This window comes from Falco peregrinus, chromosome 19 (genome assembly GCF_023634155.1).
Source record: "Falco peregrinus isolate bFalPer1 chromosome 19, bFalPer1.pri, whole genome shotgun sequence".
In the NCBI taxonomy this organism is placed as follows: Eukaryota; Metazoa; Chordata; class Aves; order Falconiformes; family Falconidae; genus Falco; species Falco peregrinus.
Genome location: NC_073740.1, coordinates 4,743,940 through 4,763,263, shown reverse-complemented (window position 1 = coordinate 4,763,263; position 19,324 = coordinate 4,743,940). Strand labels below are relative to the sequence as shown.

The window sequence follows — 19,324 nt, the reverse complement described above, 5'->3', positions numbered from 1 at the left end:
TATCCCTCTCCAGCTAATGAGTGCAGGATCTGGTCCTTCAGCTGTCACCTGTCTGAATGGGTTAATACATCAGCTGTCTTAACCGTGATGTTGCTGCATTGTAAATATCCAAATATTTTTTTTTGGGGGGGCTTATTTTTCTCCTTCTTACATAAATGGTTGTAACACCAGAAAAAAGCAATAAAAACTGTACAAGACAATGCCTGCCTGATTTTTGTGAGCCACCTGGTGATCACCAGCAGTCTCCCTGGGTAGGAAGTTGCCCAAAGCTGTTGTGGTGGGGAAGTCCCAGGGGGATGGGGCAGGGATGCAAAGCCCTGGGGGTCTGGCAGCACTGGGGGTACCCACAACCCATGCCATGCTCGGGGTGTAGGGCCCAGACGGGACATGCTGTGGGATGGGGAGATGTTCTTGTGCTTCCCCTATGACCTGGGACTTGTTGGTCCCGGCTGATGGACGAGAGCGGAGCTGGTGAGCACCCAACAATGATCCATACCAACCATGGGTGATGACTGGAGCATCATGAGGGTTCAGAGATAAACCAGCCCTGCACAAATAGCATGACCATGTTTGTTAATCCAGCTATGTCCTTATAGCATGTGTGGAAAAGAAGGATGAGTAGCTTAAGGAAATGCCAACACAAGAGAGATCTGGGAAATTTAATGCTTTATTGTCTCATGGACACCTCCTGGGGCCAAAGCCCAGCCTGATGCATCAGGCGGAGGCACGAGTGATGCCACTTGCCAGGGCACGATGGTCCTGGAGGGCAGGGGAGGGGGTTTGTAGCCGGGCAACCTCGGGGCTTGCAAAGCTTTGCGGAGGCTGGAGGGAGCTGGTCTGTGCCTGGCTTTGCTGCAGGAGCAGGGTTGTGGGGGACACCCCATCACTTCATCTTCTGCGAGGGCAGCTGGTGGATCTGCTGCTGTTGCTGCTGCTGCTGCTGCGGGACCTGCATCTGTGGCATCCTGTGGCAGCTGGACCCACCGGAGCTGTGGCAGCCGCCACCACCGGAGCTGTGACAGCCACCACCACCGCCGGAGCTGTGACAGCCGCCACCGCCGCCGGAGCTGTGACAGCCGCCACCGCCGCCGGAGCTATGGCATCCACCACCACCGCCGGAGCTATGGCAGCCACCGCCACCGCTGCTGTGACATCCACCGCTGCTCTGGCGGGTGTAGCGCTCCTGGCTGTGGCACTGGTCCCTGTCCTGGCGGGAGCACATCGTTGTGTTTGGGGGTGACCTGTGGGGAGAAAAGAGCTGTCAGGGACTACTGCATGTCCTACTGCCTTGGTTGTCCCAGTGCCCCAATCCTGCAGCCCTTGTGCCTGCCCTGTTTGTGATCCCACCCCCCGCACTCCTGTGCAGGATCCTGGGAGACCCCCCAGGTCTGGAGCAGTGCCCTGCATCCACTGATGGAGGATTCCATCAGCTGGGTGTAAGCAGTACAGCATGGCCCAGCCGTGAGACAGATCCTCATCTCTGATCTCAGAGCATCCCCGCACACAGTACTGGGGTTTGCACTAAACCCGTGCTCTGTATCGCTGCCCTGTGAGCATGCTCGCACCCCAGCAGCAGGGTTTGCATTAAACCCATGCTCTGCATCCCGCTGCACTGCGAGCATCCTCGCACCCCAGCAGCGGGGTTTGCATTAAACCCGTGCTCTGCATCCCGCTGCACTGCAAGCATCCTCGCACCCCAGCAGCAGGGTTTGCATTAAACTCATGCTCTGCATCCCGCTGCTCTGCGAGCATCCCTGCATGCATGCAGCAGCAGGGTTTGCGTTAAACCCGTGCTCTGTATCCCTGCTGCCCTGCGAGCATCGTCGCACCCCAGCAGCAGGGTTTGCATTAAACCCGTGCTCTGCATCCCTTGCTGGGAATTAAGTCCCCAAGGAAGGCAAATCCATCTGCGCTGCCAGACTTACCTGAGCTCAAGAGGAAAGCAAGTGGATGGAATGAAGATCCTGGGACAGGAGCAGTTTTATAGACATCTCAGATCCCTTGTCCCCGGAAATGAGGCAGCTCTCTGTCATAGCAGTCTATTAATTTAATACCCAATCCCCATCAAACCGCCCTCTGTTTACATTGCTTGCCTGACTCACTCGTGATGGGTATCACTCCTTTTTTATCTGTTTCCTGTGCCACATAAGTATCTAATTGTCAGCCTCACCTGTCCGTAATAGGAAAACCTGTGGGTGCCTGGGTTTCCAAAGGCCGTCTTTGGGGTTTGTTTTGTTAAATTAAATCCAGGCATAATTATAACCCCATGTCATGAGGCTCTGCTCTCAGAGTCTAATCCCTGCTATTGAGCAGGCACCAGATAAAGCCAGAAATAATCCAGGCAAAAAAGAGTAGAAAGTTGCCCTCTTTTCTCCCTGAGATGCTTGGTCTGAAAGATCCTCCATGGCCATGGGGACAGCCAGCGGGGTGAGGACAAGGTCCTCCTGGGATTCCTCTAGAGAAGGGTCTCAGGTATTCAGCAGAGGTTTTCTGGCTCCTCTCCTTGACTTAAAGGGTGTGAATTCCCCCCCCAGAAGGCATCTAAGCAGCCAGAAGATGGTCCTGGGGACTGTTCAAAGCCTTGCAAGTCCTGTTACGTTCACATACATCAGAACAAGCTCCTTGAGGGCTTAGTTGACAAAGACTAGCTATTTCCATTCTCTTAATGACAAAGATCAGGGAATGAAGACCGAGGAATTAAAAGACCCATCTGGTGCTGCCTGCTTCATCGGTCCATCTTCTGGAGCCAAGCTGGAGCTCCACAGATGGCCCTTCTGCACAGCCATGTCCTGGCTGAAAAGCTGCCCAGCACTTCATCGCCACACAAAGTACATTGACCTTTAAAGGGCCACAGCTCCTTATTTACAGGATAAAGGCAAGAAAAAGTCTGAGATAGAAGATGACACCGGCAGCCACACAAACAAACATGAAGATCCACCTTGTTGCCCCAAAGAAATGCTTTGGCAGCTCTCCAAGGGAGGAGGGGATAGCACTGGGGCTTGGACTATTTGGACTGGAAGCCAATGTCTTTCCCAAGGCACACGTCAACTAGTGCTATTTCGTCGTGCTCAGCACCGCTAGTGGCATTGAAAATTAGCTCCTTCCTGCTTCTTCTGGAAGCTGTTGGGTGGCTCCTGCCTGGCTCCAGGCAAACACACCTTGGCAGGGGGTTGAGCTGGCGCTGGGGTCCCTGTGCACGTGGACCAGCTTGATCAGGGGAGGATGTGGTGACAAGGGAATGAAACCTCCCTTGGGGCTGCAAGTGTCCCCAGGGCATGAATGGATCATGCTACTCACATTGGAAATTTTGGATACTTGGAAGTGTCCATCACGAACCTCCCACCTGGTGCAATGGTCATCCGTCTTACCCAAGGGGTCAGCAATGGGGAGGATTGCAAAGCTCTCCTCCAACCTCCTAGACCTGTGGCTCACCCAGCACGACATGCAGCCGGCATTTACTGTGCTGACTGCCACTGATGTCATAAAATTTCGTACAGAAACCGGTGGCTGCAATTGTAATTAGCAGAGGAACTGGGTAGACACCCACTTGGAGCTGTGCGCACTGCAGGCGGAATCCATGTGGCTGTTGGAGCAAGTGCGTGCATGCTCAGGAGGGGCTGGCTCCTGTGCAGGCTGAGCACAATGTTCACAGAGCTTCTTGCTATTGCTCTGTGCATCCCTCCTTCTACCCAAAGTAATAACCAGTGACTAAAGTCTGAGGGAAAAATGCATTTCTTTCTTTCTTTTTTTGTTTACATTTCTTTTTTTTTGCATTTCTTCCAGTTTTTGTCTTTTCTGGAGGATATCTGTAGCAGTCGTGTCTTGCCCAGGTCAGGGGTGATGTTCTGCACAGGAGAGTTTAATGATGATTTGCTTTTCAGGTGATGAGCTCATGCATTCAATGAGAAAGGACATATATTTTCAGTATAACCAACCCTGTACCAAGTTTCATAACGGCTGGTGTTTTTCTTGCCGTCCCCAGCCTCTCAGACGTGCTAATTCAGCTTTCAGTTAAAAGAAATCACATCAAAATGGAAGCAGAGAAGCCTCTGTCCTTTTTTATTGTGGTTATAAGAGAAAAAAAAAAAAGTATTTTTTAGGTTAAAAACCTAAAAGGCAAAGGAAAGGAACCTCAAAACATAGTAATCCCTTCTAGGGTTTTCTTGGGACGAGCGGGGCTGGCGGCAGGGCTCCCCTCCCTCAGGCTCTGCACTGGGCTGTAACACATCTGGGCCAGGCTCTGCGCAGCTCCCCGCTGCAAAACCCCTTCCCTGGTTGCCTCCCTGCCTTTCCAGCAGCACCCCTGCCAGGTCCTGGCTGTGCCGGGAGGTGGATTCAGCTTCTCTCCCTGCCAGCTCTTCCCTTGACTCTTTGCAACCCTTAGTTCAGCTCATGGAGGAGGATTATCTGCCGAGTTCTTCTGGCATGTGTGTGACGAGCTTCAGAAAGCACGAGAAGACTTTGCTGGGTTCAAGAGCACTGTTTTACGCAGCAATATCATTCTCCCTAAAATGCAATGCTAAATGGGCTCCTTGTGCACACGTGGTGATGGGCTGGGTGCTTTCCCAGGGGTGTCTTCCCCTGGTTAAGGTACATGACCTGCTAGCGGCTGTATAGACCCTATGGCCAAATCGCAGAATGGTCAGGGCTGGAAGGGACCTCTGGAGATCATCTACTCCAACCCCCGGCTAAAGAAGGTTCTCCTAGAGCCGTGTCCAGGCAGGTTTGGAATGTCTCCAGAGAAGGAGACATTCCTCTATAGCCAGCTGTGTCTCTATAGCATGTGTGGAAAAGAAGGATGAGTAGCTTAAGGAAATGCCAACACAAGAGAGATCTGGGAAATTTAATGCTTTATTGTCTCATGGACACCTCCTGGGGCCAAAGCCCAGCCTGATGCATCAGGCGGAGGCACGAGTGATGCCACTTGCCAGGGCACGATGGTCCTGGAGGGCAGGGGAGGGGGTTTGTAGCCGGGCAACCTTGGGGCTTGCAAAGCTTTGCGGAGGCTGGAGGGAGCTGGTCTGTGCCTGGCTTTGCTGCAGGAGCAGGGTTGTGGGGGACACCCCATCACTTCATCTTCTGCGAGGGCAGCTGGTGGATCTGCTGCTGTTGCTGCTGCTGCTGCTGCGGGACCTGCATCTGTGGCGTCCTGTGGCAGCTGGACCCACCGGAGCTGTGGCAGCCGCCACCACCGGAGCTGTGACAGCCGCCACCACCGCCGGAGCTGTGACAGCCACCACCGCCGCCGGAGCTGTGACAGCCGCCACCGCCGCCGGAGCTATGGCATCCACCACCACCGCCGGAGCTATGGCAGCCACCGCCACCGCTGCTGTGACATCCACCGCTGCTCTGGCGGGTGTAGCGCTCCTGGCTGTGGCACTGGTCCCTGTCCTGGCGGGAGCACATCGTTGTGTTTGGGGGTGACCTGTAGGGAGAGAGGAGCTGCCAGGGACTTTCCTTTCCTGCTTCTGCTCTTCCAGGGCAGACAAATCTGCCTATATATTTATCCAGTCTTAGCCAGAACCCCCAACTGCCTTTAAACTTCTCACCGTCTTCTTGTACCACCTGCGGTATTGCCCTGCTGAAGGTACTGCTGGAGACGGTGGGAGCATCCAGAGCTGTGGACCATGGCTGGCTTTCCAAAGCAGAGCCATCTTGCTCCCAGAGGCAAGGGAGAATCATCCCAGAGTCTCCCTCCAACCCCAAATGTCTCTGCTCTCTTTGGCATCCCCCGCGCTCCTTCCTCACCCCACCTCCCTCCTCCAAGCACCCGCAGAGCAATCCCCAACCTCCAACACAAGGTGCTGGGCTCAGCCTGCTCCAAACCCATCCCCTTCCCAGCCAGTTTCAAACACTGCCCTGAGCCTGCAGCCGCGCAGCATCGCCGCTCTTACCTGAGATGCTCGTACAGCGAAGGGGCAAGGAGGGAATGAGGCTTTCCGGGACACGAGCGTTTTTATACCCTCTCTGCACATCCCATCTGGAAATGAAGCACCTCCCTGTCACAGAGGTCTGCTGGTTCATTTAATTCATCGATGGCTTTTTTTTTTTTTTTTTGCCTCCCCACTTTTCAGGTTACTCGCATGACTCACCTCATCTGTGCTGGGTATTGCCTCTTCCTACCGGTCGTCTTTCCTGTGCCGCAGAAATATTTAATTGCCAGCTCTACCTGTGCTTAGCTCCAGTGGGGGAGTAGTGTGGGTGGCCCTGGTTTCCACAGCTTGGCCAGTTTGTTTTTGGTCTTGCTCTCAGCTGGGGAATGCTTTGCGTTTAGGGGAGGGATGTCCACGGCTAAATCACACCATTCTTTTAAAATGCCTTGGGGTGCTCTAGTGCTGCAAATGCCCATAAGCCAAGAGAGTCCTATAAGTGCCAACAACACCTTTGGCATGGAAGACTACTCTTCCTCAGCAGCAATTTGACTGATTCCACTGTTGGCTCATTTCTCTTAAAACCAGCTGAAATATGGTAGAGTAGTGAGGAGGGGGAAAAGATAACCCCTATACAACGTTTTTGTTGGTCAAAAGTTTCCTGCTGTTACAAGAAGAACCAAAGGCAGTTGGGATTCTTATTTTTGGAAGGGGGAAGACCTGCCCAGAGTAGTGATCCAGGATTAGTGAGGTACATAATTATGTGGTTAACTTTCAGCTTGTGAGTAATTCTGGAATGGCAACACGGGTGGTTTTTTTTTTTTTTTTTTTTTTTTTTTTTTCCCAGGTTGTGAGTGGCTTCAGTGCTGGCATGTGGAGGAGAAGGTCTCCCATGGGTGCTGTCTTCAGTGACGCACAGTGGCCTGGGGTGGCTGCCACATCGAGGGGAGCTGGCAGACCCCGGGGACTTTCTCCAACCTTGTAGGAACATCCTTTTTTGGAGCAATTTTCCCTGTTCCTCAATTAGCTTGTAATTGGCCAACAAATCCGAGTGTTATTGGGACAGATGCACAGACCCACGTGAGCCTTCAGGCCAGGCCAGGTACCACGTTTGCACTGACAGCTAATTGCAAGCAATAATTTGAGACAGTCCCTGTTCCTTTCCTCTGCCTCTGCTGCTTGGGCTAGGAAGTGCTTCAGGCACCAGATGTTCTGCCCTTTTCTGCCATTACTTGTGGAAGACACTTCAGTAATTAAACAGGCACGAATAAAAGACTAAAATCATTATTGCTAGCTGAAACAGGGAATTGCTATGATTTTGTCAGTGCAAAAGTGCATGGACAACACTGGCTGAAAAATATTTCACTTGCCTGCAGAGATGCTCGAGCATTTGATATTTTTGGTCCACCTCTCCTACCTTTTATTTTTCTTTCTCCGTGCTGATTGAGTTTTTTATGCTATTCCCAGATGCTGACCACAGTCAGACGGAGGCTTAGCCTCTTCCCACCTTTGCTAATGCTGTTTGAGAGACCCGGCATCCTTTGGGAAGTGGCTGGAAAATGGAACAAGCTGCCAGACGTTGAGGAGCCTCGCCAGCCTCTTGCAAACTCTTGCTTTGAATGCAAGTGTCTGAACCTTCGTTAAGCCACTACAAGTCCTGAGCGATTCCTGCAACCCCAAAAACACCCGACATATTTGCTGTTACTGAAACACGGACGATTTTTGGAAAGGTGAGTGGACAGGGCACGGTTAATGAATTAGGTAAGCAGCCTAATTGCTTCTTTTGTATTGCTAAATTGTTGTTATGATCTAGAACAGCATCAGGACAAACTGTACCTAGGCTTGAACACTTCTGATTAATTGTATTTTGTTCTGGCATCAGAAATTCTCTCTGTGAAAAAAGACTCAAAGTAATTCTTGGCTCTCAACATTGTGCTGTGTTCAGTTCCTCGTGTTTTAATTGTTTTGAGTTTGTTAATGATCAGCAGCACCCAGCCACAAGTCCCAGTCACTCTAGATTTGGTGGCTGTCCACCTTAATATGCAAATGCAGTTTGCAATGGGGGCTTCAGGCAAACGCCAGACCCCCACCACCAGTTTTTTCAAACAATTCCTACACTAAAAGCAGGCAGCCTGGTCCGGGAGCCATCTGCCATCTGCACCCTTTTCAGCAATGCCAGATATTTCTGATCATCGTGACACACTTGAGAATAATCTTAGCAGGGCAGCATCCATTTCATGAATGGCAATAGCAGACCAATAAATTACACAATTCCTTTTAATTATAGGTTGAGAGGAAATTTCTCAGCTCATTGGGTAATGCTACCATCTTGCAACGCCCCTGGCTCGACCCAGGGCTCTTGAAGTGCTGGGCAGAGGGTTTCTAGAAAGGCTTGCTGGGGGGGTTGTTGTAAACATGTGGAGATACCTGCTCCAAGGATGGCACCTTGGGGCCAGGTGGCAAAAAAGGGGTTTCTGCCCCACCACGGGTGCCTTTGCCTTAGGACTTTTTCTGCCCCACAGTTGTGCCCACAGCTGGCCCCGAGGGCTTGTGCAATGCAGCCCATGGGGTCTTGGTGGAGGGTTTTGGGTGTCCATCTCTGTTGGCAGGCTGCGTGGAGGAGAGCTGCCTGCACTCTAGAGGCCTAAGTAATAAAAAAAGTAATAAAATAAAAGTAATAAAAAAAGGAGGCCAGTAATAAATAGCCTCCTGCAATGTCAGCATTTAAAAAACTTTATTCTGTCTCTTTTCCTATGGAGTCCATAGGGACAATGCCTACCCCTGTGGCCTGTGCCTAGGCAGGGAAACTGCAGGGCTGTTAACACAAGGAGTCTTGTACTGTGATAACGCAGGTGAAAGAAAAATCGTGAACATGGAACCCTGATGATCTCCGAATTGTAATGGCTCATATATAGTCACAGGCTGATAGAGAGAGCACTGCACCCGTGTGAATGTACCCAGTTTATTTTAGCACCCACAGATAAGCTCATCAGAGGCACAGGACTCTCCAGGGGAGGGAGAGGAGACATTTTCTTTGAAGATTGCTAGGACACATGCAAAGCTTTCTGAACTCAGCACAAGATCAAGGACATGCGTGTGTGTAACATGCAGATAATGTCCTGATCACTTCATCTTTGAGGATACTTGATAAATTTGCTGCTGGCAATCCTGTGGTTTTCCATGGCAGGATCCCCCACTGATTTCATGACATCCAGATTCCCCACTGCTCCTGTGGCATCCAGATCCACCACTGCTCCTGTGGCATCCAGATCCACCACTGCTCCCGTGGCATCCAGATCCACCACTGCTCCTGTGGCATCCAGATCCACCACTGCTCCTGTGGCAACCAGATCCACCACTGCTCCCGTGGCATCCAGATCCACCACTGCTCCCATGGCATCCAGATCCACCACAGCTCCTGTGGCACCCTTCACTGCTGTGGCATGAGGATTGTTCTTGCTGGTGGCACTGGTCTTTGTCTTGCCGGGAGCACATCTTTGCAGACCTGCTGGGAAGACTATCATCTTTGAGTGGGTGCAAAGGCAAGAGACACCGTCACATCTGTCAGCTAGCAGTAATAAATGACTAGTGAGATGGGATTATATATCAAGAATAAATTCTCATTGTAAGCCAGGTTCTTGAAGAAAAGAGAAAAATGTGGAATGCACATCTGCCCGTAGCGGTCTCTGACCTGTACAGAAGTGCTCCGTGCTGTTTTCCTTTGAGCAAGTCTTTCCTTTCTCTCCTGTGTTTAGCAAATATATAAGATAAAAGTTAAAGCACTTGCTGATTAGTGAGAAGTGGTGGCAAGACAAAGTCCAGAGCTAGACCTGGAGACTCCTGACTGAACCAGCAAATTTTAATTTTTCCTAGTTGCTTTCTATTATTTATGTATAGACATGAATGGAGAAGACAACCTAGGCAGAAGGACAGAGCAACTGTGACCAGACACAGTGACAGAGAGGAGATGTGTAGGAGAAGCGGTCAAGACCTCAGGGTCAGGGCAAAGCTGACGATCATTAAAAGCGCAAAAGTTTGATCCAGCCGAACTTACCCTGTTCAGCAGAAATTCAAGAGGAGATGTGAAGCTGAGACAACGAGGAGAAATCGGGTGCCAGATCTTTTATAGTGTTTTTCCTCCGGAAACAAGACGAGTTCCTACCGGAGGGACTTGCTTGTTCACCACCCCGAGCACTTTGCTAATTGGAGAGTTTTTACACTGCTGTTTTGACTCATGGTATTCTGAGCAGATCAATATCCCACCTTTGGGATCACCATTCCTCTCGTTACTCCATAAAAATGTTAATTGCCCACCACGCCTGGTGTGGTTCACATGCAGGGAGGGGGAGGTTTCTGGATGGTCTTACTGCCTTTGACAAAAGCATTTCCCTGCTTCTTGTGTCTAATGCAAAGCAGCTGTGAGCCCAAGTAGGCAATGCAAAAATGGTAGCGGATGGGAAGGTGGGATAGGGAGGGGGGCTGATGACTGGATTCCAAAGGGATCCAGAAAATAAAAAGGTCTTGAAAGAGAACAAATAAGACCATGGTGGTGTGTAGGAAAATGAGTGTGTTTGGGCAGCTTGGGAAAAAAATCTAGGTTATGAGTGGGCGAAGGAGGCAAAGGGAATTAAGGATGCAGGTATGAGCACATGATGGGGCGGCAGAAGGTGAGCACAGAGACCAGGGCTGGTCTATGTGGGGGGTGCCCTAAAAACAAGGAGTGTGATCATCCTCCGCTGAGCCCTGGGGGCCAGCACTGGCCACACACCCCTGCTGGGATGATGGGGCTTGGCCATGGTGGGTTACGAAAAGAATTGAGTTGCCTCCAGGCTCTAAAGCTGTCACTGAGTTTTGGGTTTGAGATTTAGAGGTGGGAGATGGTGATATGAGACTTTGAAGCAAAATCCTGCTGGATGTGTCCAGTTGGGACGACAGGAGCAGGCAAACGCAGGTGGTGGGACATGGCTGGGGTGTAACATCAAAGAGAAACCTATTTCTGAGTAAAACAACACTAAGAGGAGTGTTGCAGTATTTCAAGTCAGCCCTTTCTTTGCTCAAAGAGAGACTTTTAAGCCAAACAGAAGGAATTTTAAACCCTAGAGGAGACAGAGAGAATCCAGGTAGGAGCCTCAGAAGGAGAAAAGGTCTCCAGCAGTGTCCCATTCCCACGATATCTGTTCCAAATATCTGCTGTTATCTTTATTACACTATGATTGCAGAAAAAAGTAGGGGGGAAAGTGTTGTGGCTCTTAGAGCTTTCCTCCCTCTGTCCTTCCATCCTCACCTGCACGCTGAGGACGGCATCAGGGCCTGTGTCTCCATTGATTTAATGCTGTGCTTTGGGGAGAAAAGTGTCTTTCCGCCTACTGAGCACACCAGGCCTGATCTCATCCAGGACTCTAGAGGCCACTGTAATATTAATAATAGCACAGATCGAATTAAAATAAAATAGAGTCAAATAAATTCTTTGCTAACCAATGGAGCTGAATCACTTGAACGAATTGATATGTGAGGAAATCAGAATGTGTCTGGGGTTATTTCACAAACGTGAATGAAGAATGAAAATTCTTGTGAAACTATTATTCACGATACACTAATCACACCCCAGATCACGTGGATGGTGACAAACATGTTTATAATTTCTCTCAGTGATAGAGACGTTCACCTGAGCATGGTCTGGTGGGGAGGATGCTCATGCACGTCGGAGACCTGGACCCATGTATAAGACCGGACTGTACTGACCCTACATCTGGTCTCTGAGCTCCATGTATCTCCTGCAAAGCTCCTTGCCTTTGGGAGAGGCTTCCTTGTACCCCTTGATCCTGTTCTGAGTGGGTGGTTATTTTCCTCTTCGGGTAATTTATTGGTTTTATGGAAGGAATTTTTGCAGTTGTCCTAATACAAATCTCAGGAGATGGTTTGTTCCCCAGTTTGTATCATGGATTTGGGGTGGCTTATACATGGTCATGATTCTTCCATATCTCAGTTATTGGTTTTCTGTTTACAAAGGGGATAAATGAAGCACAGAAGAAAGCCAAGATCTTAGAAGGATCTGAGGGACACCCCAGGTACAAGTTCAAACCTCCAAATCCTTGAAAAGTGGTTGAAACACAAAGATTTCTCTTTTGTTTCAGACAGGGATTGATCATGTGAAATCCCTCTCAATAGAGGTTAGACAAATCTACTTCAAAACAGCTTAAGCAAAACAACTTCTGCCCTGGTGCGTGGGAAGCAGGAGCTGCCCTCTTGAGGTCTACTCCATCCCTGTTTTCCACAGCCCAGCAAGCTCCAGAAGTATCTGAAGGTGGATTTGGATGCCTTTGCCCACTCCCCATCCTTAGCTGTCATAGTTTGCCGGCACTTTCCTTTCCACGGAGGTCCCCGAGGCTTGCACAAGTGGTGTTGCATGCACTGGGGCAGCTGTGCCATTGCAATGGGGTGGGCATTTGGGCTGCCCCCAGGCTGGGCCACCCCACCAAGCCATGCCTGGGATGGGGACCGTGTGCTCTGCAGTGCACGCTGGCATTAGCCTCTGCACACGTGTGAGGAAGAGGTTGGCAAGGAAGGCTCGCTGCGGTGTCAGGGCAGAGCATGTCAGCAGCTCCCGTGTGTCCACTTATAAAAATTCCATCCCAGGAAGGTACACCCTGTGCCTGTTCTTACTTTTTTTCCTTATCCAAACGGTGCTGCAGGAGCAATCTCCACCATTAATGCTGTGAAGCAGCTGATTCTGCGATGTGTCACATCCTGCAGGCTGGGCCAGGCAGGACACCAGGAGATGGAGACGATGGAGGACCTCACCTGGGCTGGGTGAGGTGCGAGGAGCCACTGGGAACACGATGCTGTGAGTCACTGGATCCAGATCCCTGCTTTGCTGCAACAGTCCGCCCAGGTGAACCCTCTTCTAACCCTACCAGGCCATAATTCACGAGGAGTTGGGGGCCTTTTACCCTGTTAGAGACAGTAGGTCCAGCCAAGTGCCCACCTGACATCTACAAACCCATTCCTAATTTCCATTTGACATGCATTCCTGGCCAGATGATCCCCATTTCTCCCTGGGTCAAAGCCTTCAGGCTGAGAGATCTCACCCCTCCTTGGTCTTTCTCAACATCTTTATCTCTCAGCCACCAGCACAGCACTGAGCATCACTATCAGCTGCTGAAGACACGTAGGTCCTGCAGGAGCTGCCTCCCTTGGGGTGAGACAAGTTCTGTCATGCCTGTGTTCTCTGAAGGTCTCATGGACCATGGGCCAAAGCATTTCTCTTCTACCAGCTTCAGCATCTCCTCTTGCTCTGCACTAGCCATGCCATTCCCATTCCTGAACCCTCCTCCTGACTTTTTTTCTTGGGGATTTTTCTGGAGGCTCATGATACGAGTCGAACTGTACCCATTGCCTCATCAGTGAATGAAATGACGCGCCAAGCAGACCCACTCATTTTTACCTCTCTGATGAAATGTGTGGATTTTCTTTTTACGTTAGTAAATTAGTATTTAATTGCTGGGTTGCATAAATAGTCTGTGATGAAAACTGTTAGTTACTTCTCCACAAGGAACTTGTCTAGAGTAGGAATAAATCAGGTTGAATCAACCAGGAACCTTGATGTGAGGGTGAACGGGGGTGCTGCAGGCACCAGCTTTGCCAACAAGGAGGAACAGAAACAATTCAAAGGGATGAAGCAGAAACCGCTGATGCAAGGGGGTTATGAACTGTAGCTTTTTATTGCCTCCATGTCTGCTGTGAAATAAGGAGGTGAACAGCGCTTAATATTTCACAGACAGTGGGTTACACCTTCAAAGCATGTTACAAGCAAAATGACAGGAAAAGTAGGGATCCCTGAGCAACATGGGACATGCTGCCCATCAGGACAGTGTTGCAAGAGTGAGAAGTTTCCCCCATTCATCCCCACTCCTCATGTCCTCTATTTTATCTTCTGAGCTGGCACTTTGCAGACCTGCTTTTGCTGCTGGCTTGGGATGCACTTTGCCACAGGCACGCAGCCCTGCTGCACCGGTGGGGGACAGGTCTGCACTGGGCAGCACTGGGGGATGCACTGTGCGGGCTTGCTGTAGCAGGGCTTCCCCCCCTGGCACCCTGATCCATGGCACCTCTCGGAGCAGACCGACCTCCCGTAGCTGTGGCACCCCCCTGATGACCCGTAGCTGTATGTGGGTCTCCTGACGCAGCTCGAACCACCTCCGTGGCACGAACCCGAGGACCCATGGCACCTCTCAGAGCAAACTGACCTCCCGTAGCTGTGGCATCCCCCCGATGACCCATAGCTGTACGTGGGCCTCCTGGCACAGCTCGACCCCCCTCCTCCGTGGCACGAATCAGCTGCAGCATAGCCGTGGCATCTCTCGGAGCAGACTGGCTGTCGATAGCCATAATGACGGTAGTTGTGCCCTCTCATGCCTTCAATGCCTTCACCGTCGCACCCCGAGGAGCAGGTGTTGTAGCCGTAGCGGAAGGGTGTGCGCCGGGTGTCCAGCCAGGACCCCGAGGGGTCATACCAGGTTGAGTTCAAGTTGAAGTATGATTCTCTTCCAGAAGAGTATATCATGTTTAGGCTGTAGGGAAAAACCTGAAAAACACATGGCCAGACAGGCTTGCATTTCCATCTCCTCTTTTTCATTTAATTTCTCATAAAGTTGCTTTAGTGACCCACACACAGGTCAACCTCGCTTATCCTGAAAGCCTGGAACTAAAGGAAGTCCTTGCAGTTGCCCAATAATGGTCGGATTATGTCCAAACTGTCTTTCTGACCTTAACCTTGATTTTTTTTTCCTCCAACCTCAGAAGCAACCACAAGGCACTGCAACATATAGTGGCATGGCTGTAAATCCCACCCCAATTCCCCCAGTCAGCTTCTTTCTTGGCTTATCCCATTGCCCTCTAGCCCTTGTGTGGTCTGAAGGAAAGTGCAAGCATGCCAGGTCTGTGACATCCTGAATCCAGACACCCATACAGAAATGAACCCGTCTGCTCCGGGATGTGTCTTACCCAATTCACAGGGGAAGGCAGACGCTGACCAGGGGAGCAGATTGTGAGAGGCCAGGGGACGGAGGCCTTTTATATGGTCCCAAGTCTTCCCCTTGTAAATGAAACACGCTGCAGGAATGAGGACTAAAATTGTTTATTGGCAAAACATCTCCTCCATTTGGATGCTGTTCCCAGTGCTTGGCATGTTCTGCTTGACTCATGATTCCTGATAAGCATCTCTTAATTATAATGTAGTTACCAAGAGGTGCACATAAAGGACTACCATCATTTAAGCCACACATCGGCTATGTGAGGCAGGTAATAATGTACTTATTCACCATCTCCACAGGACCGAGACACTTACAGGGTGACCTGTGAGTCAGGAGCCATGATGTGCACAGTGCTAATGTCCTGGCCTTCCCCTTCTGCTATCCATGAGGAGCGTTCCCAGGTGCCTGAAACACCATCAGGTGACTGGAAAGAGCCAGCTCAGAGTCACGAAATTGTGCTGACGGGTTTCGGTGATGAAGACGCTGGCTCTGTGGACAGTGGAGTGTGATGGATGGTACTACTTCAACCTCTGCAAGGCTTTTGGCAGCTAGTGGAGGTATGGACTGGGTGGGTAAACTACCTGGTGGGTGAAAAACTGGCTGTTTTTCATCCTGCTGGTGCTGTTTAACATCTTCATTAATGTCCTGAATAATGGGGTGGACTTGGCAAATCTACAGGTGGCACTGAATTGGGGTGAGTGTGGAGACTGATGGTGAGCGGCGTTCCTCAGGGGTCTGTACTGGGACTGGTGCTGTTCAGCACCTTTGTTGGTGATATGGACAGTGGGACCGAGTGCACCTTCAGCAGATTTGCTGGTGACACCAAGCTGTGTGCTGTGGTTGACATGCTGAAGGGATGGGATGCCATCCAGAGGGACCTTGACAGGCTTGAGAGGTGGGCCTGTGCGAACCTCATGAATTTGAGCAAGACCAAGTGCAAGGTCCTGCATGCAAGCTGGGGCAATCCAAGGACAAATACAGGCTAGGCAGGGAACAGATTGACAGCAGCCCTGAGGAGAAAGGCTTGGGGATGTTGATGGATGAGAAGTTCAACATGGCCCGACAATGTACACTGGCAGCCCAAAAGCCAACCGAACCCTGGGCTGTATCACCAGCAGCATGACCAGTGGGTCGAGGAAGGGGATTCTCCCCCTCTGCTTCACTCTGGTGAGACCCCACCTGCAACACTGCATCCAGTTCTGGGGCCTCCAACATAAGAAGAACATGGAGCTGTTGGAGTGAGTCCAGAGGAGGCCAGGAAGATGATCCAAGGGCTGGAGCACCTCTGCTGTGGAGACAGGCTGAAAGAGCTGGGGTTGTTCAGCCTGGAGAAGAGAAGGCTCCAGGGAGACATTACAGCAGCTTCCAGTACTTAATGGGGCTGACAAGAAAGCTGGAGAGGGGCTTTGTACAAAGGCATGGGGTGATAGAACAAGGGGGAATGGCTTTACACTGAAATAGGGGAGACTTATATTAGATATTAGGAAGAAATACTTCCCTGTGAGGGAGGCGCATGTTGCCCAGAGCAGCTGTGGGTGCTCCATCCCTGGAAGTGTCCCAGGCCAGTTTGGATGGGGCTTGGAGCAACCTGGGTTGGTGGAAGGTGTCCCTGCCTGTGGCAGGGGGGTGGAACTGGATCATCTTTAAGGCCCCTTCCAACCTAAACCTTTCTACAATCCTATGGTTCTATGAAATTGCTGTAGGATGGGATGCGGGCAGGCTGGAAACTGCTCCTGCAGCTGGAATAGACTAACTGGGATGGCAGGGCCGGGGCAGCTGGTGAAAAGCAGCTTGGCAGGAAAGGTGGACCAAAGCTGATCAGCAGGCACTGCTGTGAGGGCTAGCTGGCCCTTGGTCTGTGGGGTCTGAGCCAGCTTTTTGGGCACCGCACTGGGACGGTGCCTGGGAACTGGCTTCAGTGAGAAGAGGCTGGGAAGAAAATAGCTAATAAAATAAGAGATTTCGGAAGTTAAAGTTCCTATGCAAGTGGTTTTTCATTTGGTTAAAATTAGAGGTGAGAAAAATGAATTGTGGTTTTCTGCATTAAGAAAACAAGAATGAATTTCATTTTTCTTTCTTGTTTTCTTTGGTGGTTGCTAGTGGCTGTGCAGACACACGGGGGCTGTGCTTAGGCAGTACAAAGAAACAAAAATATATATTTTAATGCACCTAGTGGAAGGCTTTTCTGGCAAAGTGAGAGAGATACAACACATTACCAGCATGCCTGCAAGAGCCGGGCAGCGGGGAGATGCAGAGGTAGAGCCTGGCTTGCATCCTCCTGCAGGGAGTGAAAAGGCATTCCTGGCATGCACAGACACAGCTCACGTGCTGGGGCACATGCTTATTATCATGATTAACATTTATATGATGGATGGCCTCCCCGGTGCAGTGTTATGATCTAGCTAATGAAGGTGATGGCACGCAATACAGAGCAAACTGTTTGTACCTAGATCTGGACCATAGTGAAGTCCATCCATCAGTTCTGTGGAGGGTGACCACAGTGGGGAGGATTTTACAGCGTGCAGATGGAGTTCAGCCAGATGGAACTGCTGCAGCCGGAGCTGAAATCTTCATGTGTGAACTTGGAATTTCGATTTTAGATTTACAAGTTTCCTTGTGAGAATTTCCATGACTTTTTAACAGCCTCTCATTATAGAGCTGGTAATATTTTTGGGGGTAAAAAAAGAGAAGCGAGTGTCAGCTAAATTTTTTCAACTTTATTCTTGAATACACGGGGAGAAAATAAAATTGCTGGAGTCCTTGATGCTCCTGCAGTCGCAGTGTGTACTTTTTTACCCAGTACAGTCCTGTCTCTGTTTTCAAACGACCTTGAAATCAGTCTGCTAAAATTGGAGAAGGTGACTCTGTGACAGGCTGCTTCCCCGTCCTCGCTCAGGCTCCTTCCATTCGATTTCTCCATCCCCAGGCTGCTCACCTTCTCAGAAGAGTGAAGAAACATCTGCTCTACCCTGAGGAAGAGCGAAGTGGGGTCTGGATGATTAAAGCTTATTCCCTGGTGGGAGAGGACCTTGGGAATTTAAAGTGTCAGTGCTGGGGGGGAGCAGGGGGCTGTGGACCCTGAATCCAGTGTGCAAAGAGCAGCAATGAGCCATCAGCCGCGGTGGCATCGCATCGCGCCGAAAGCGGAGGTAAAAGCATCAGCAGTTTGGGCAAGGAACGAAGCATCCCTCATGCGGTGTGTGGGCACGTGCTGGGGAGGTGTCCTAGAGCCTCGCTGGGCCCCGTGCTCATTTCTTCTGCAGACAGGGTGGCAAGAGAGGAACCTGTTTTTGCTGGTGCTGGCTGGGATGCAGGGGCACGGCGGCTGGGCGGCAGTGCTGGATGGGCGGGCAGCAGTGCTGGATGGGTGGGTGGCAGTGCTGGATGGGCGGACGGCAGTGCTGGATGCAGGGACAGCGATGCTGCAGCGGCCGGGGATGCACTATCACGGGGGGACAAGCATCCTCCACGGGGCACTGCTCCACTCGCCGCCGGGGCTTGCTGCAGCACTCCGGCTCCTCGCAGTGCAGGGGTGGGCGGTACTGCTGCAGCGGCCGGCGATGGATTTTCATGGGTGGGGGGCAGACGGGCTGCACGTGGCTCACCTCCACCCGCCGCCGGGGCTTCCCGAAATTACAGCTTTGCTGTGGTGGGCAGCAGCTCTGGGGTGGGCATGGCTCCATGGGCTGGCAGCCTTGCGGTTGGCTCTGGCAGGACCCCTCAATGTCGCGGCTGAGGCTGCCGGGGTCATGGCATGGGGGCACATCTGTGGTGCCCACGGGACTTTCGTGGCAGCACCCTGTGGAACCGTGCCATGTCCAGCCCTTCTCGCCACAGACCGAGCTGTCGTAGCACAAATCCTGATAGCTGTTGCCTTTATGGTAGTGCATCCTGTGGCAGAGATGGCCAAGCGCTTGGGGATAAGCAGTCTGGGAAAAAGAAAAAACACCCACCGACTTCTTTCTTTTCTGCTGTTTCTATGAAAAAAAAAAGAGGAATCGAAGACAGCTGAGAGAATCCAACTCACCCTGTGATCTGTGACAGACAGGCTGAGCAGGGAGCGTGAATCCTGAGGACAGAGCTGGGGCTGAAAGCTTTTATACATGGCCGAGCTCTCTTGGAAATGAGGCATGCCATGGGAATTAATAGCTGAGCCGTGAGTGCCACTTCTGTATGTATATTTTTTTCTGGCACTTGCTATTGGATTAATCAGCTGCAATTAGCATCTGCCTTGATGTAACGTCGGCTTAGCTCTTTGCATATGCAGTGGCCATTATCTAATTAGTTCTCCCATAGGTCGTGTTCAAATACGCTGTTACCTAATGTTAGTCAGATGGGATCCTGGGATAAGGATACCTGGAATACCGTAATGCTGAGTGATGTGCCCAAAAGGAGTCTTTCGTGGTAGTGGGAAAACCTCAA

The 19,324-nt window shown here is 50.9% G+C and overlaps 6 protein-coding genes across 6 annotated transcripts in view; all 6 read right to left on the bottom strand.

Annotated features, from left to right (window-relative positions):
- Positions 1–4,254, bottom strand: part of S100A1 (S100 calcium binding protein A1) — a 50,343-nt gene extending 46,089 nt beyond the window's left edge. Inside the window, exon 1 of the mRNA XM_055791824.1 lies at positions 4,247–4,254. The gene's annotated coding sequence lies outside the window, so the exon portion shown is untranslated. The remainder of the gene's footprint in view (positions 1–4,246) is intronic.
- Positions 884–1,222, bottom strand: LOC129782844 (loricrin-like). Its single transcript, XM_055791817.1, has one exon. It carries the CDS (start codon positions 1,220–1,222, stop codon positions 884–886), a length of 339 nt encoding a protein of 112 aa, XP_055647792.1.
- An 813-nt stretch (positions 4,255–5,067) lies between the features above and the next one.
- Positions 5,068–5,406, bottom strand: LOC129782843 (loricrin-like). The gene has a single exon (XM_055791816.1). It carries the CDS (start codon positions 5,404–5,406, stop codon positions 5,068–5,070), a length of 339 nt encoding a protein of 112 aa, XP_055647791.1.
- A 3,587-nt stretch (positions 5,407–8,993) lies between these two features.
- On the bottom strand, positions 8,994–9,365 carry LOC114011817 (sericin-1-like). The gene has a single exon (XM_027784923.1). It carries the CDS (start codon positions 9,363–9,365, stop codon positions 8,994–8,996), a length of 372 nt encoding a protein of 123 aa, XP_027640724.1.
- A 4,426-nt stretch (positions 9,366–13,791) lies between these two features.
- LOC106112443 (keratin-associated protein 5-1-like) lies at positions 13,792–14,433 on the bottom strand. The gene has a single exon (XM_013298219.1). The coding sequence runs from the start codon at positions 14,431–14,433 to the stop codon at positions 13,792–13,794; it is 642 nt and encodes a 213-aa protein (XP_013153673.1).
- Positions 14,434–18,150: 3,717 nt separating this feature from the next.
- LOC101910528 (DBF4-type zinc finger-containing protein 2 homolog) lies at positions 18,151–18,792 on the bottom strand. Its single transcript, XM_013298220.1, has one exon. The coding sequence runs from the start codon at positions 18,790–18,792 to the stop codon at positions 18,151–18,153; it is 642 nt and encodes a 213-aa protein (XP_013153674.1).
- Between the last annotated feature and the right edge of the window lie 532 nt (positions 18,793–19,324).

Bases quoted from the DNA above. Each gene is read 5' to 3' on its own strand.
- LOC129782844 (XM_055791817.1), bottom strand. From the start codon at position 1,222: ATGTGCTCCCGCCAGGACAGGGACCAGTGCCACAGCCAGGAGCGCTAC.
- LOC129782843 (XM_055791816.1), bottom strand. From the start codon at position 5,406: ATGTGCTCCCGCCAGGACAGGGACCAGTGCCACAGCCAGGAGCGCTAC.
- LOC106112443 (XM_013298219.1), bottom strand. From the start codon at position 14,433: ATGATATACTCTTCTGGAAGAGAATCATACTTCAACTTGAACTCAACC.
- LOC114011817 (XM_027784923.1), bottom strand. From the start codon at position 9,365: ATGTGCTCCCGGCAAGACAAAGACCAGTGCCACCAGCAAGAACAATCC.
- LOC101910528 (XM_013298220.1), bottom strand. From the start codon at position 18,792: ATGCACTACCATAAAGGCAACAGCTATCAGGATTTGTGCTACGACAGC.